This window comes from Scyliorhinus canicula, chromosome 10 (assembly GCF_902713615.1).
Source record: "Scyliorhinus canicula chromosome 10, sScyCan1.1, whole genome shotgun sequence".
Lineage (NCBI taxonomy): Eukaryota > Metazoa > Chordata > Chondrichthyes > Carcharhiniformes > Scyliorhinidae > Scyliorhinus > Scyliorhinus canicula.
In genome coordinates, this window is record NC_052155.1 from 80,616,820 (window position 1) to 80,633,190 (window position 16,371).

At 47.0% G+C, this 16,371-nt stretch overlaps 1 protein-coding gene across 2 annotated transcripts in view; it reads left to right on the plus strand.

Moving 5' to 3' along the window:
- tatdn1 (TatD DNase domain containing 1) overlaps positions 1–16,371 on the plus strand; it is a 59,264-nt gene that overhangs the window by 24,821 nt on the left and 18,072 nt on the right. For both annotated transcript variants that reach the window (XM_038809223.1, XM_038809224.1), the window contains exons 8-9: positions 9,931–9,971; positions 12,026–12,102. In XM_038809223.1, coding sequence (XP_038665151.1) covers positions 9,931–9,971; positions 12,026–12,102 — 118 coding nt within the window. The remainder of the gene's footprint in view (positions 1–9,930; positions 9,972–12,025; positions 12,103–16,371) is intronic.

A 16,371-nucleotide genomic window follows, 5' to 3' on the forward strand; every position in this document is an offset into this window, starting at 1 on the left:
CTGCAAACTTACTAATCAAAATTGAAGATCTGTTTCAAAACAGAATAATCTATTAAAGTACAGTACAGGAATAGGCCCTTTGACCCTCCAAGCCTGCGGCGATCACGTGTCTTATCTAGACCAACCGCCTGTATCCTTCTATACCCTGTCTGTTCTTGTCTATTTAGATAAGTCTTTTTTTTTTAAAAATATATTTATTCAAATTTTCAACAAAACACTCCAAACAGAAAAAAGAATAAAGCGCAAAACAGGTAAAAATTATACATGGGATTTCCAACAAAATACAATAACCCCCATTTTTTTCCGCTAGAATGTCTAGGAATGGTTGCCACCGCCTGGAGAACCCCTGAACAGACCCTCGCAAGGCAAACTTTATCCTTTCCAGCTTGATGAACCCTGCCATATCGTTGATCCAAGCTTCCGCGCTTGGGGGCTTTGCATCCCTCCACATTAGTAGGATCCTCCGCTGGGCTACCAGGGACACAAAGGCCAGAAAACCGGCCTCTTTCGACTCCTGCATTCCCGGCTCGTCCAATACCCCAAATAATGCTATCCCCCAGCTCGGTTTGACCCGGGTGTTCACCACTTTGGTCATGGTCCTTGCAAAGCCCCTCCAGAACCCCTCCAGCGCCAGGCACATCCAAAACAAATGGGCGTGATTTGCCGGGCTCCCCGAGCACCTCGCACACCTGTCCTCCACCCCAAGAAACCTACTCATCCTCGCCCCTGTCATATGTGCCCTATGAACAACTTTGAACTGTATTAGGCTGAGCCTGGCGCAAGAGGAGGATGAATTAACCCTACTCGGGGCATCAGCCCACAGATCCTCATCCAGCTTCTCCCCGAATTCCTCCTCCCACTTGCCCTTTAACTGCTCCACCGAGGCTGCCTCCACTTCCTGCAGTTCCTGAGAGATCGCCGAGACCTTGCCTTCTCCAACCCTTATGCCTGAAATCACCCTGCCCTGAATCCTCCTTGCTGGTAGCAGCGGAAATTCCCTCATCTGCCGTCTCACAAACGTCTTCACTTGCATATACCTAAAAGCATTCCCGGGAGGTAACCCAAATTACTCCTCTAGCGCCCCTAGGCTCGCAAAAGTCCCAGCGATTAATAGGTCCCCCATTCTTTTAATCCCTGCCCGATGCCAGCTCCGAAACCCCCCCCCCCCCCCCCCCCCCCCCCCCCCCCCCCCCCCATCCATCCTACCTGGAACAAACCTGTGGTTCTCTCGTATTGGGGACCAGACAGAGGCCCCCACCTCGCCCCTATGTCGCCTCCACTGCCCCCAGATCTTCAGAGTCGCCGTCACCACCGGACTCGTGGTGTACCTTGTCGGCGGGAGCGGCAACGGTGCCGTCACCAAAGCCCCCAGACTCGTACCCACACAAGACGCCACCTCTAGCCTCATCCACGTCGCCCCCTCTCCCTCCATTACCCACTTACGGATCATCGCCATATTAGCTGCCCAATAATAGCCACATAGATTCGGCAGCGCCCGCCCCCCTCTGTCCCTGCTACACTCCAAAAACACCCTCTTCACCCTCGGGGGTCTTATTCGCCCATACGAATCTTGAGGATTAGGATGGGCAGGCACCGGAACACAAACAGGAACCTCGGGAGGACCATCATCTTGACCGACTGCACCCTACCTGCCAGGGAGAGTGGCAGCATATCCCTTCTCTTGAAATCCTCCTCCGTCTGTTCCACCAACCGTGCCAAATTGAGCTTATGCAGGGGCCCCCAGGTATTGAAGGCTCCTCTCCACCCTCTTCAGCGGTAGCTCGTCTATCCCCCTTCCCTGGTCCCCCGCATGCACCACAAAGAGCTCACTCTTCCCCACGTTGAGCTTATAACCCGAAAAGTCCCCATGGATCCGCATGACCTCCACCATCTCATCCACTGGGTCTGCAACATAACAGCAGGTCATCAGCATATAACAACACCCGATGTTCCTCCTCCTCCCCGGACCAATCGCCTCCAGTTCCTAGACTCCCTCAGTGCCATGGCCAGCGGCTCAATTGCTAGTGCAAACAACAAGGGGGATAATGGACACCCCTGCCTCGTCCTGCGGTACAACCTAAAGTACTCCGACCTCCGCTGGTTCATAGCCACACTCGCCACTGGGGCCCTATATAACAGCCTGACCCACCTTATAAACCCTTCCCCGAACCCAAACCTCCTAAGCACTTCCCAGAGATACTCTCAGTCCACCCGATCGAAGGCCTCCTCCGCATCCATGGCCGCTACTACCTCCGCTTCCCCCTCCACCGAGGGCATCATGACCACATTTAAGAGCCTCCGCACATTCGTGTTTAACTGCCTGCCCTTCACAAACCCTGTCTGGTCCTCATGGATCACCCCCGGGACACAGTCCTCAATCCTCGTAGCCAGCACCTTCGCCAGTAACTTGGTGTCTACATTGAGGAGCGAAATCGGCAATGGATCCTTGTCCCGCTTCAAAATCAGTGAGATTAGGGCCCGGGACATTGTCGGGGGCAGGGTCCCCTCCTCCCTCACCTTATTAAAAGTTCTCGCCAGCAATGGGCCCAGCAGGTCCACATACTTTCTGTAAAATTCAACGGTCCCGGAGCCTTCCCCGCCTGCATGTTCCCCAATCCCTTAACCAGCTCCTTCAGCCCAATCGGCGCCCCCAAACCAGCCACCTGCTCCTCCTCCACCCTCCGGAACATCAGTTGATCCAAGAAGCGCCGCATCTCTCCCCCCCCCCGCCCCCCTCCGAGGGCTCTGACCTATGCAGATCCCCATAGAAGTCCCTAAATACCTCGCTTATTCTCACCGCATTCCGCACTGTATTCCCCCCTCTATCTCTAATTCCACCAATCTCCCTCGCTGCCTCCCTCTTACGAAGCTGATGTGCCTGCATCCGGCTCGCCTTCTCCCCATACTCGTATACAGCTCCCTGCATTTTCGTCCACTGCGCCTCTGCTTTTCCCATGGTCAGTAAATCAAATTCTATTTGGAGGTTTCGTCGCTCCCTCAGCAGCCTCTCCCTGGGGGCCTCCGCATAGCTCCTGTCCACCCTTAGTATCTCCCCCACCAATCTCTTCCCTCTCCCTCCTCTCTCTCTCTTCTCCCTATGGGCCCTAATGGAAATTAGCTCTCCCCTAACCACCGCCTTCAAAGCCTCCCACCCCCACTTGCACCTCCCCATTATCGTTGGCCTCCATGTATCTTTGAATACACCCCGGATCTGCCCGCACACCTCCTCATCTGCCAACAGTCCCACATCGAGGCGCCATAACGGGTGCTGGTCCCTCTCCTCCCCCAACTCCAGCTCCACCCAATGCGGGGTGTGGTCTGAGATGGCCATAGCCGAATATTCTGTTCCCTCCACTTTCGGGATTAGTGCCCTACTCATTATAAAGAAATCTATCCGGGAATAGGCTTTATGGACGTGGGAGAAAAAAGAAAATTCTCTGGCCACCAACCTGGCAAACCTCCACGGATCCACTCCCCCCATCTAGTCCATAAACCCCCTGAGCACCTTGGCCGCAGCCGGCCGGCCTCTTACCCGTCCTGGACCTGGAATGGTCCAGTGCTGGGTCCAGCACCGTATTGAAGTCCCACCCACCCCCATCCCAATACGGGGCATAAACGTTCACCAGTACCACCTGCGTCCCCTGCCTACCACGCACCATCACTATCGACCTCCATTATCTGCCACAATATGCATCGCCTCAAACGACACCCGCTTCCCCACCAGTATCGCCACCCCTCTATTCTTCGCATCCAGCCCTGAGTGAAAGACCTGCCCTACCCATCCCTTTCTCCGCCTAACCTGGTCTGCCACCTTCAAGTGTGTCTCCTGAAGCATGACCACGTCTGCCTTCAGTCCCTTTAGTGCGTGAACACCCGGGCCCTCTTGACAGGCCCATTCCGGCCTCTCACATTCCATGTAATCAGCCGGATCAGGAGGCAAGCCCCCTCCCCCGGCCGACTAGCCATGCCCTTTTTTAGGCCAGCCACGTGTCTGCGCCTCCCGCACCCTCCAGTCCCCCAGGCGGCGGACCCCCGCCCCAACTCCCTCTTCTACCTCCAGCTCCCCTTTGGCCAATACAGCGGCAACCCAGTTCTCTTTGTGCCCCTCCCCCCAGCCAGACCACCGTCAAGCCATTCTGCTCCCCCCATTACACTCCCATAAGTCTGCTGACCCCGGCCACTCCCGCCATTCCAACAACCCCCCAGTGTGGGAATGCCCCCACCTCCCCCTGCCGATCAATATGCGCGCTCCTCCAGTCCCGCCCCTCCCTTAGCGTGGAAAAAAGCCCACGCTTTCCATCCGAGCCGGCCCTGCCCCCAATGGCGCAGCTCCTTTTTTTTCTGCGACCTCGCCCCAGCTCCCTGACCCCGGGCCTCCAACCTCCCCTTCATCAGCGGGGACCTGCCCCTGCCGGACCGGCGCCCACACTCTCACACAGCCCCCACATCATATCCACTCACCCCTTCCCATGTCTCCTCTTCCTAACCCGAAACCAGAAGAAGAACACCCCCACGATACAGTAAACCCCCCCCCCCCCGCACAACAAACCCTCAGTTTGAGTCCAACTTTTCAGTCTGAATAAAGGTCCACGCCTCATCTGGCATCTCAAAATCGTGGTGACGGACCTGAAACGTAACCCACAATCGCGCTGGCTGCAGCATTCCAAACTTCACCCCTTTTCCGATGGAGAACCGCCTTGGCCCAATTAAAACCAGCCCTCTTCTTGGCCACCTCCGCACTCCAGTCCCGGTAGATACGGATCTCCATATTTTCCCACCTGCTGCTCCGTTCTTTCTTCGCCCATCTCGGGTCGCACTCCCTGTCCATAAAGCGGTGGAACCTCACCACTACAGCCCTTGGCGGCTCGTTGGCTTTGGGCCTCCTTGCCAGGACTCTGAGACCCATCCAGCTCCAGGGGCCTCTGGGAAAGCTCCTGCGCCCATCAGTGTGTTGAGCATTGTAACTACATCTGTCCCAGCGTCAGACCCCTCCATTCCTTCAGGGAGACCCAGAATCCGAAGATTCTTCCTCCTCTACCTGTTTTCCAGGTCCTCAAACTTCTCCTTCCACTTGTGTAGCGCCTCCACTTTCACCGCCAGGCCCAAAATCTCGTCCTCATTCTCCGAGGCCTTCTGCCGCACCTCTCGAATCGCTGCCCCTTGGGCCTTCTGGGTCTCCACCAGCTTTTCTATCGACGCCTTCATTGGCGCCAGCATTTCTGCTCTCAGCTCCGCAAAGCAGTTTTTGAGGGACTCCTGCTCCCGCGACCACTATGCCCATGCTGCTTGATCTCCACCTGCCGCCATCTTGCTTTTCCTCCCCCGCTCTCTTCGCTGCTCCAAAACCACTTTTTTAATTGCTACACTCCATACAGTGCTGGGGGAGCCTTGCTATCACCTTCCCACACTGGGAACCAAGTGCCGCTGGGGCTCCTCAAAAGGGCCCAAAAGTCTGTTCTTGGCAGGAGCTGCCGAACATGCGACCTAGCTAAGCATGGCTGCAACCGGAAGTCTATCTAGATAAGTCTTAAAGGTCACTAACGTATCTGTCTCAACCACATCACTTGGCAGTGCTTTCCAGGCCACCACCACTCTCTGTGTTGAAAAACCTCCCCCGCACATCTCCACTGAACCATTCCCCCATCACCTTGAACTTGTGCCCCCTTGTGATTTGTCATTTCCGCCCTGGGAAAAAGCCTCCAACTGTTTACCCTATCTATATCCCTCATAATGTTATAAACTTCTTATCAGGTTGCCCCTCAATCCTCCGTCTTTTCTCTGGAGAATCATTCCAGTTTATTCAATCTGTCCTCCTAGATAATGTCCTACAGACCAGACAACATCCTGGTAAATCTTTTCTGTGCTCACTCCAAAGCCTCCACCTACTTCTGGTAGTGCGGTGATCAGAATTGGACACTGTATTCCAAATGTGGCTGAACCAATGTTCCATATAACTGTAACATAATTTGCAAACTTTTATACTCGCTGCCACGTCCGATGATGGCAAGCATGCCACACGCTTTTTTTTTTAAACCACCATTTCCACTTTAAGGATCTGTACACCCAGTTCTCTGTGAATCAATGCTCCTGATGGTTCTGCCATTTATTTTATAGCTCCCACCTGAATTGGATCTACCAAAATGCATCACATCACATTTGTCTGGGTTAAATTCCATCTGCTATTTCCCTGCCCAATTTTGCAGCCTATCAATATCCTGACAATCTTTATCACTAACTGCAAATCCAGCAATCTTGGTATCATTCACAAACTCTAATCAGACCAGCTGAGTTTTCTTAAGTCATTTATATACATTACAAACAGCAATCCGACCAGCTGAGTTTTCTTAAGTCATTTATATACATTACAAACAGCAGAGATCCCAGTACTGATCCCACATCAGACCTCCAATCGGAAAAACATCCTTCCACTGCTATCCTCTGTCTTCTATGGCCAAGCCAGTTCTGAATCCATTTAGCTAGTTCACCCCGATCCCGTGTGATTTAATCTTGCACCAGCCTGTCATGAGGGATCTGGTCAAATGCTTTACTATAGTCCATGTAGACAACCTCCTCCGTCTTTCCCTCGTCAATCATTTTTGTCAGTACCTCAAAAAAAACTTGTATGACCTCCCTCGTACAAAACCATGCTACTAATAAGACCATTTAAATGTGCATAGATCCTACCTCTGAGAATATTTTCCAACAGTTTCACGATCACTGACTTAAAGCTCACTGGCCTATAATTACCCAGGTTATCCTTGCAACCCTTCCTAAATAATGGTACAACATTTGGCTCTCCTCCAATCCTCTGGAATCTTGCCTGTGGCCAATGAGGACACAAAGATTTCTGCTTGAGACCCAGCGATTTCATCTCTTGTCTCCCTCAGCAATCTGGGCCTTGGGATTTGTCTACCTTAATGCTTTGTAGCACATCTAACACTTCCTTGTAATAATGACTTGTTCTAAAGTGTTTACATATCCCTCTGAGATACCAAAAATCAACGTGTCCCTCTCCTTTGTGAATACCAATTAAAAGTACTCCTTAAGGATTTCGCCTACTTGAGTTCTACACATAATTTCCCACACTTTGTTCTTGAGCGGGCCAATGCTTTCTCTAGCTACTCTCTTGTTCCTAATACAGTATAAAATGCCTTGGGATTCTCCTTAATCCTGTCCGCCAAGGACAACGTAAAGTTCAGCATTCGTAAAAATTTGTTCAAGGCAAATAATGTTTAACTGATTGAGTTTTTCAATTAATTGGCAGATTGTTGAAGAGAGTAAGTAGTGTTTTTGCCGTGGTGTAAATGGATATCGGAAAGGCAAGGTTAAGGTGCTGCACAACAGGCTTGTCAGCAAAATTGGTGAAATGGGAAAGTTGCAGCATGGATACAAAGTTGGCTGAGTGACAGGAAACAGTAATAGTGAATGGTTGTTTTTTTTGTAGAAGGTATATAATGGTGTTCCCCGGGAGGACCACTGCATTTTGTTATCTATATTAATGATAATCAAAATTGGCGGATAATACAAAACTTGGACTGAAAGGAGAATAGTTAGACTTCAAAGTGGACATAGGCATTTCCATTGCTGAATCACCCACCATCAACATCCTGGAGGTTCCCATTGACCAGACATTTAACTGGACCAGGCAAATAAATATTGTGGCTGCAAGAACAGGTCAGAGGCCAGGAAGTCTGCTGCAAGAAACTTGCCTTTTAACAGAGTACGGGTTTGCAGGGAGCGGAGACTACACCAGAGTGTGAAGTTGGGCATTGGTTCACCTGTCAATTCGGTATGAATTTCTCAAGTTTAACTTCAGATTTGGAGTCGGGCTCTGACTGAGAACTTCCTAATTTCAAGTTAGTAAATAGCCTAGTTAAATAGAGGCTGCCTGGCAGTAGCAGTTAACTGTCAAACAGCTGAAAGTGGTTGTCTTGCATAGTTGTTAGCTATGGTAGCATGAAACTGATCTAGCTGGTGAGTCATCAGTAGCTCTAAAAGCAGATAGGTTTTCAAACTGCATTTAGTAAGGAGGTTTACAGAAAGGAGACTGGTAGAGTACAGATGTAGACGGAGTGTGAAGTTGGGAATTTGATTCATTTGGGAATTCAGGGCAGGGGGGGAAAAGACACGCACCTTTTTTTTCTACCTTTTTTCATCCTATCGTAGCTGCAGAAGACACATTGCATACCAGAAATGGAGGATAACCTAGAAACAGCAGCAAGTATTTTAGGAGATGGGGGTGAGTCTGTGGGATCAGAGCATTGAAAAGATTGAAGTGTGACATAACAGGGAAAAGCATTTTCTATTTTTCTCATCGACTCCCAAGGAATTTTAATCACATGACATTAATTGAAATTCGGGACTGTAGGTATTAATTTTTATCATAGAATTTACAGTGCAGAAGGAGGCCATTCGGCCCATCGAGTCTGCACCGGCTCCTGGAAAGAGCACCCTACCCAAGGTCAACACCTCCACCCTATTCCCATAACCCAGTAACCCCACCCAACACTAAGGGCAATTTTGGACAATGGGCAATTTATCATGGCCAATCCACCTAACCTGCACATCTTTGGACTGTGGGAGGAAACCGGTGTGCACACGGGGAGGATGTGCAGATTCCGCACAGACAGTGACCCAAGCCGGAATCGAACCTGGGACCCTGGAGCTGTGAAGCAATTGTGCTATCCACAATGCTACCGTGCTGCCCCCTGCCCCCTTAATTACATTAAAAAATGTAATTAAGAAAAAAATACTTTATGAATGAAAACACAAAGAGGGGTGATGTGTTGTAGCTGTAGATTGTTAGGAGCTGATTGATGCCAGTGTGATCCACAACTACATCCATAGTAAGTGTTTATGGCTTGAGGAACTCTGGATCAGAGTTGATCAGCTGGAGGCTGAGCTTTCAGTCACTGTGATGCATCGGGGAGGAGGTAAAAAGCTGGACAGTTACGTATTGTAGGTTTGGGTCTTCTGATATGGTCTGATCAGGGACAGGAGGGTGTGACATCACAATGCCAGGGTCCCAGGTTCGATTCCGCGCTGGGTCACTGTCTGCGGAGTCTGCACGTTCTCCCCGTATCTGTGTGGGTTTCCTCCGGGTGCTCCGATTTCCTCCCACAGTTCAAAGATGTGCGGGTTAGGTGGATTGGTCATGCTAAATTGCCTTTGGTGTCCAAAAAGGTTAGGAGGGGTTATTGGGTTATGGGGATAGAGTGACAGTGAGGGTTTAAGTGGGTTGGTGCAGACTCGATGGACCGGGTGGCCTCCTTCTGCACTGTATGTTCTATGTATGAGTGGGGCAGGTATTGGCATCGAGAAAACAGAAGTGGAGGGGCCTCAGCTTTTTCAATTGTCCAACATTTTTAAACTTGTATGGACAAAAGCAGCAGTTGTGAGATGGATTAGTGAACTGACCATGGGACTGTTTTGCAGGGACCCATTCAAGTCGGGAGAGTAAACTGAAATGAAAGCAAATTTCTGCGGATGCTGGAATCTGAAACAAAAACAGAAAATACTGGACAAACTTGGCGCAGCTGTGGAGAGAGAAGGGAGCTAACTTTTCGAGTCTGGAAGACTCTTTGTCAAAGCTAGAGAAAAGTGGAAATGGGGTTGGATTTGTACTGTCGTGGGGGAGCATGGACTGGTGGGACTGGATAGGGGGCCAGCAATAGGTAGAGGTGACCGTTTTGCAGAACCCCTCCGGTCTGTCCGCAAGCAGGACACAGACCTTTCTGTCGCTTACCATTTCAATTCACTGTTCTGCTCTTGCGTCCACATGTCCGTCCTGGGCCTACTGGAATGTTCTAGTGAAGCCCAGCGCAAACTGGAGGAACAGCACCTCATCTTTGATTCAAAACAAGCTCACTAATAAACATCTCTCTGTACTTTAACATTTTAATCAGTGTTTTTCACCTGCTTGATTTGTAGATATAATGAAGAGACATATGGACAGATGTGTTGGAGGAGTGGTAAGTCCATATGTAATGTTTACATCAATCCCTCTGGCTCATTCTAGAGAATCAGGAAATTGATTATTATCTTTTGCACCTTTTTTATGATATAATCTTGCACTACTTTCCGGATTTGTGTAGAAAGTCACCAAACCGGTCAGGAAGTTTATTGTTTTTAATTAATAATGTCCATGTGAATGATAAATTTATGGATGCACAAATATTACACTTTGGTAAATTTTAATCTTCACCGTATGGGCGTAATTTAACTTTTCGACAAGTGATCCACTCTGGCAAATTACCATTTATTTGGTAAAAGTAAAAACTTAGTAATTGGACTTTCAAACTCGCCTTATCTGAAAGTAATGGTGGCTATGTCCAGTATTGGATCATGTGCAAAATAAATAACTTGCATTTATATAGTATCTAATTGCCTCCTCAGGATGTTTCAGAGTGCTTTATGACCAATGGATTAAAAAAAAAATTTGAAGGACCCAATCATTTTTTTTCCAATTAAGGGGCAATTTAGCATGGCCAATCCACCTAACCTGCACATCTTTGGGTTGTGGGTGAGACCCAAGCAGATATGGGGAGAATGTGCAAACTCCACACGGATCTGTGACCCGGGGCCAGGATTGAAACTGGGTCCTCTGCGCAGTGAGGCAGCAGTGCTAACCACTGCACCAGCGTGCCACTGACCAATGAATTATTTTGTAATAAAATTTCTATATTACTGTGTAAGAAAATAGTTCGTAGGACAGCAAAGTCCTACAAAAGGTAATTAAATAAATGCCGAGATATCTGTTTTGTTAGTGTTGCTTGAGAGAGGCATGTAGGCAGACGGTCTCTGTATGACATCTTGTTAGAAATTTGACACCTCGATTCATGCAACGCTCCCTCATTACTGCACTGTTGTGTTTGCCTAAATATTGTACTCCAATCTGTAGTGGGATACGTTCTCCCCGTGGCAACTAGGGGATTTTCACAGTAACTTCATTGCATTGTTAATGTAAGCTTACTTGTGACACTAATGGAGATTATTATTAAAACATAGTATCTTGTAACACGAATATGTCCTTACAGTAATGGTCGTGAGGATCTTTTCTCCCCTAAATTTGATACTTTTGTCAGCCCACAGTTTCAGATTCCCATTAATTTTGAATGGGTACAAAATTGTGGATTAGGGAGCACGCAGCAGTAAAGCTTTATTTGGTCTGTTATTTAATCTTGTTACTTAATCTCTGTTATATTCAAAATCCTTTCCTTGTGACTTATTTATCTGATCTATTTCTTTTATGTATCTTCCCCCTCACTCGTCATGTAGTTTACGACATGATAGCGCTTTGGGGAGGCGGCAGGCCCTGTGAATAGGATTGAACCCATGCTATTTGTTTTGTTCTGCATCTTGCTATTGACATCTAGCCAATTGATCAAGCCCGTTCCTTTTATGTATCATCATCCCGTACCAGCCTCCCCGGACAGGTGCCGGAATGTGGCGACTAGGGGCTTTTCACAGTATCTTCATTGAAGCCTACTCGTGACAATAAGCAATTTTCATTTTTCATTTTCATTCCATTTTTTCTCAACTTTTTGCTTTGCCAACTTCCTTTCTCATTTGATCCTCAGTTTGTCTCTACAGATTGAATTTTGTTTTCTCATTTGTAAACCTTTTTAGATGTGACCTTGCAGAATGCTTCAAAGCTGAAACTTGATTAATAATTAATAATCTTTACTGTCATAAGTAGGCATACATTAACACTGCAATGAAGCCACTGTGAAAAGCCCTTCGTCGCCACATTCCGACACCTGTTCGATTTGAGCCTCTGCTAATGTGGTCAGTCATCTGTGTTAGCTGATATTGGGATGGTACTTTTAGAATAACAAATACACTCAGAATTATTTAATCATATTCCTATCCTACTTGTAATTTTATTGTCTCATAAAAGCCAGCACTTCATAGTTAGTGGACTTTAAAAACAAGAATTATTAAAAGAGTGATTTACGAGTTTCATACAACAATTTTTAAAAACTCTTTTTCAGTGCTGTAAATCTCTGACTATCATTTTCTTTAGGTGCACTCTTTCGATGGTACAAAAGAGGAAGCTGCTGCACTTGTGGAATTGGGTCTCTATATTGGTATTAATGGCTGGTAAGTTTCATTATACAGTTTCCGTTGTGGTTACTGTTAATTTACGGCCTTTAAAGTATGAGAAGCAGTGATTACCTTAAAGCGGAAGTCAGAAACAAACTGAAGCTAGGGTTGCGAGTCACTTATCCACTAAGCAAGGCTCTTGTTCGTTATAAGAGGGAGGGGAACTATTTGGCAATAACAGAAGACCTTCATAGGGTTAGTTGACATTTCTTTGGAGCAGTAAGAGCTGTTATAGGATGTGTACGCCATTAGCAAGGCCAGCATTGTTGGTCAGCGTTTGTTGCCCATCCCTAATTGCCCTTTAGCAAATGGGGGTGGGAACTGGAACAGCATGCCAGTCAGTGCAGAGACTGGGGAGGAAAAAAGTGAGACCGAGATAACCATAGCGCAGAGTAAGAGCTGCAGGGCTCAGCGGGACTGTGGGTCTGGAGTGCGTTTGCTTCAATGCAAGAAGTATAACGGGTAAAACAGATGAACTGAGAGCCTGGATTATGCATGGAACTATGATGTAATTGCAATTACAGAGACATAGTTAAAGGAGGGACAGGACTGGCAGCTTAACATTCCGGGATATCGATGTTTTAGATGGTACAGAAGGGGATAGAAAAGCGGTTGGGGAATTGCATTGCTGATTAGGGAGCAGATCACAGCTGTGTTGAGAGAGGACACATTGGAGGGACCTTGTAGTGAGGCATTAGAGGTGGAGCTCAGGAATAAGAAGGGTGAAATTGCAATGTTGGAAATGTGCTATGGACCTCCCAACAGCCCACAAGAAACTGAGGAACACTTGTGTCATCAGATACTGTAAAGGTGTGAAAAAAGAGTAGTTGTGATGGGTGACTTTAACTTTCCCCCGTATTGACTGGGAATCCCTTCCAGCCAGGGGCTCTGATAGAGAGCAATTTGTCAGATGTGTCCAGGAGGGCTTTTTGAACAGAATATTGTCAATCCAACCAGGGAGGAGACCATACTAGACTCCGTATTGGGAAATGAGCCAGGCCAGGTAATTGATGTTTCAGTGGGGGAGCATTTTGGGCCATAACTCCATAAGATTTCCAATAGTCATGGCTAAGGACAAGAGTGGCCTGCGGGTAAGGGTGCTTAATTGGCGAAGGCCAATTACATCCAAATTAGACAGGAACTGGGGAATGTGGATTGGGAGCAACTATTTGAAGGCAAATCCACGTTTGACATGTGGGAGGCTTTTAAAGGTCAGTTGATTGAAGTGCAGGACAGGCATGTCCCCGCAAAAATGAAGGATGGAAATTGCAGGATTCGGTAACCATGGCTGACGAGGGAAATTGTAAGCTTAGTCAAAAGGAAGCATACGCTAGGTCTAGGCATCTTAAAAACTTAAGCCCTTAATCCCTTGATTGATCTAGATGGTACATGAATAGGGAGAAAATAGAGGGATTTGGACTGAGTAAAGGCAGGCTTTGTTTTTCGTAAGGGCATCATGATCGGCACAGGCTTGGAGGGCCGAAGGGCCTGTTCATGTGCTGTTCTTTTTTTTGTGCTTTGAAGTCCATCTGGTTGAGGTACATGCACAATGTTGATGGGAAGAGTGTTGCAGGATTTTGATCCAGTAACTGAAAAAAACAGCAATGTTCCAGATGATTCACCACATCACGAACTGTTAGAAAAATGAGGCAGGATCGGTTGTTGTATGCATGGGCAATTACATGTGAGTGATCCACCAATCATGGTCAGATAGTGCACATGACTAGCTCTCCAACAGACCTGGTGATATATTGTCCGTGTTTTGAGTTAACATTATGTTGAAGTGTCATTTACCTAACCGATTATAGTAACAACCATCTGCATGAAGGTTGCAATAGTCAGTGGAATACACTACAAGAATTTAATGAACCAGTTGAGCAGGCGGAGTAAGTAGATCTTTATTACACTGTCTAGTTAACAGTAGGATATTGGAAATGGATGTTATTCCTTCCATTTTTTAAAAGCTGTTCTAAACGAGTGGTAGGAGTGAAGGGGGTGCATTACCAATGGTCTCTAGAAGACAGCCAGGAATGACTCGTGCCCTGGAACTCTGACAGTACAGTGGCACAGTAGTTAGCACTGCATTGGGCAGCACAGTGGCGCAGTGGGTTAGCCCTCTGTCTCATGACGCCGAGGTCCCAGGTTCGATCCTGGCTCTGGGTCACTGTCCGTGTGGAGTTTGCACATTCTCCCCGTGTTTGCGTGGGTTTCGCCCCCACAACCCAAAGATGTGTAGGCTAGGTGGATTGGTGACGCTAAATTGCCCCTTTATTGGAAAAATGAATTGGGTACTCTAAATTTATTTTTAAAAAAGCACTGCATCTCACTGCCAAGGACCCAGGGTCAATTCTGGCCTTGAGTCACTGTCTGTAGAGTTTGTACGTTTTCCCATGTCTGCATGCGTTGCGTCTGGGTGCTGTGGTTTCCTTCCACAGTCCAAAGGGTTAGGTAGATTGGCCATGAACTATTGCCCCTTCGTGTCCAGGGATGTGCAGGTTAGGTGTTAACGGGGATAGGGTGGGGTGGACAGGTGAATGGACATGGGTAGAGTGCTCTTTTGAAGGGTCGGTGCAGACTCGATGGGTCGGATGACCGCGTTCTCTGCACTGTAGAGATTCTGTCCTATGAATTGTCCCTTTTGAGGCAACTGAATGGGATTCTTTTTTTGAGATAATTAGTTAGGTGGTGAAAGAGGAGTAGGGAAAAAGTATTAATTAATAATAAATTTTACTTTTATTAAAGTATTCATTCTTTGATTCATGGGGTGTGGCGAGTGGTGTTTCCCTCGGGGCACCAACTTTTCATTTGCTATGTTTGTGACATAGGTAAAGAATTAGTGAATTGTACATCCTGTTTTTTACCACTTCTGAGTGGATGCTTCCAAGTTTAGTATTTATGACCTTGTATAGGTATAAAAGGGGCTTGATTTCATAGACCAGAGTCCCAATTATTGATTCATATTGGTTAGATGCTAATTTCACGTGAGGCACAGTTTCATGGGACTGTGCTGAAAAGCACTTTATTATTTCAGCATTATCAAAATTGTAATGCAGATTAAACCCGTAACAGATGGCACATGTCCAAGCCACTTGTTATGCTTTAGAATTTCTGAACACTCAACAGAAGGGCTCCTTCAACCTTCTAGATAAATTCTCTGCCAACCGCCATCTCTCTTCTTTGATCCCCACTTCTTGGTCAGCCCTTATTTGCTCCTTGAGTCTCCAAATAACTACTGCCACCTCATTCGCTTTCCCAAGTTCTTGCTCAACATATTCCACAATCTGCTGCTGTGCCAGGCTCCCTATTGTGAGGGTCCCCTCTGTATATGACCTTCAAAAAGAATAGGAAACAAGGTGGAGGGGTAGGAATGTTGATCAAGGTTGGCATTGGTGCAATAGCTAAAGGATGACCTTGGTTCAGGAGATCAGGTTTATATGGAGATGAGAAATAGTAGGAGAAAGAAGTCACTCGTGGGAGCGGTTTGCAGGCTCCCTAACAGTAACCACAATGTAGGACCAAGTATACAAAAAGAAATATTGGGTGCTTGTAATAAAATGCTTTTGAAAGTTTTTTTTTAGAGCAGCACATCCTGCGAGCAGGTTATATTTGATTTGGTATTGTGTAATGTGACCGGATTGATTAATGGCCTTGGAGTGAAAGCACCCTAAGTAGTAGCGACCACAATATGATAAAATTTTACATCCAGTTCGAAAGTGAGGTGACTGGGTCTAAGGCTAGTATTTTAAACTTGAATATGGGCAACTATGTGGGCATGAAAGTTGAGCTAGCTGAAGTGAAAAGTAAACTAGGATACTGGGCTAGGGGATAGATCAATAGAGAAGCAGTGGCAGAGGATACCATAAAAGAAGAAAAGAGGACCTGAAGAAGTTAAGGAAAGCATCAAACTTTAGGAAAAAGCATATAACTGCTGAAAGATGAGTGGCTGGTCTGATGATTGGTCAGAATCTAAAGAATGGCAGTGAAAAGGTTAATCAGGCGAAATAAGTTAGAGTATGAGAGGAATCTAGGTAGGATTATAAAAATAGGTGGCAAGAGTTTCTGCAGGTATTTAAAAAGGAAAGAAGTAAGTAAAGTGAGTGTTGGCCCTCTAAGTGACAATGAAGAATTAATACTAAATGACCAGGAAATGGATGAAATTAACAAATATTTTGCATCTGTCTTCACTATAGAGGATCCAAAAACATTCCAGCAACAGCTGTAATTCAAGAGGGGAACTTGGTGAAATTGCATTCACTGGGGAAGTTC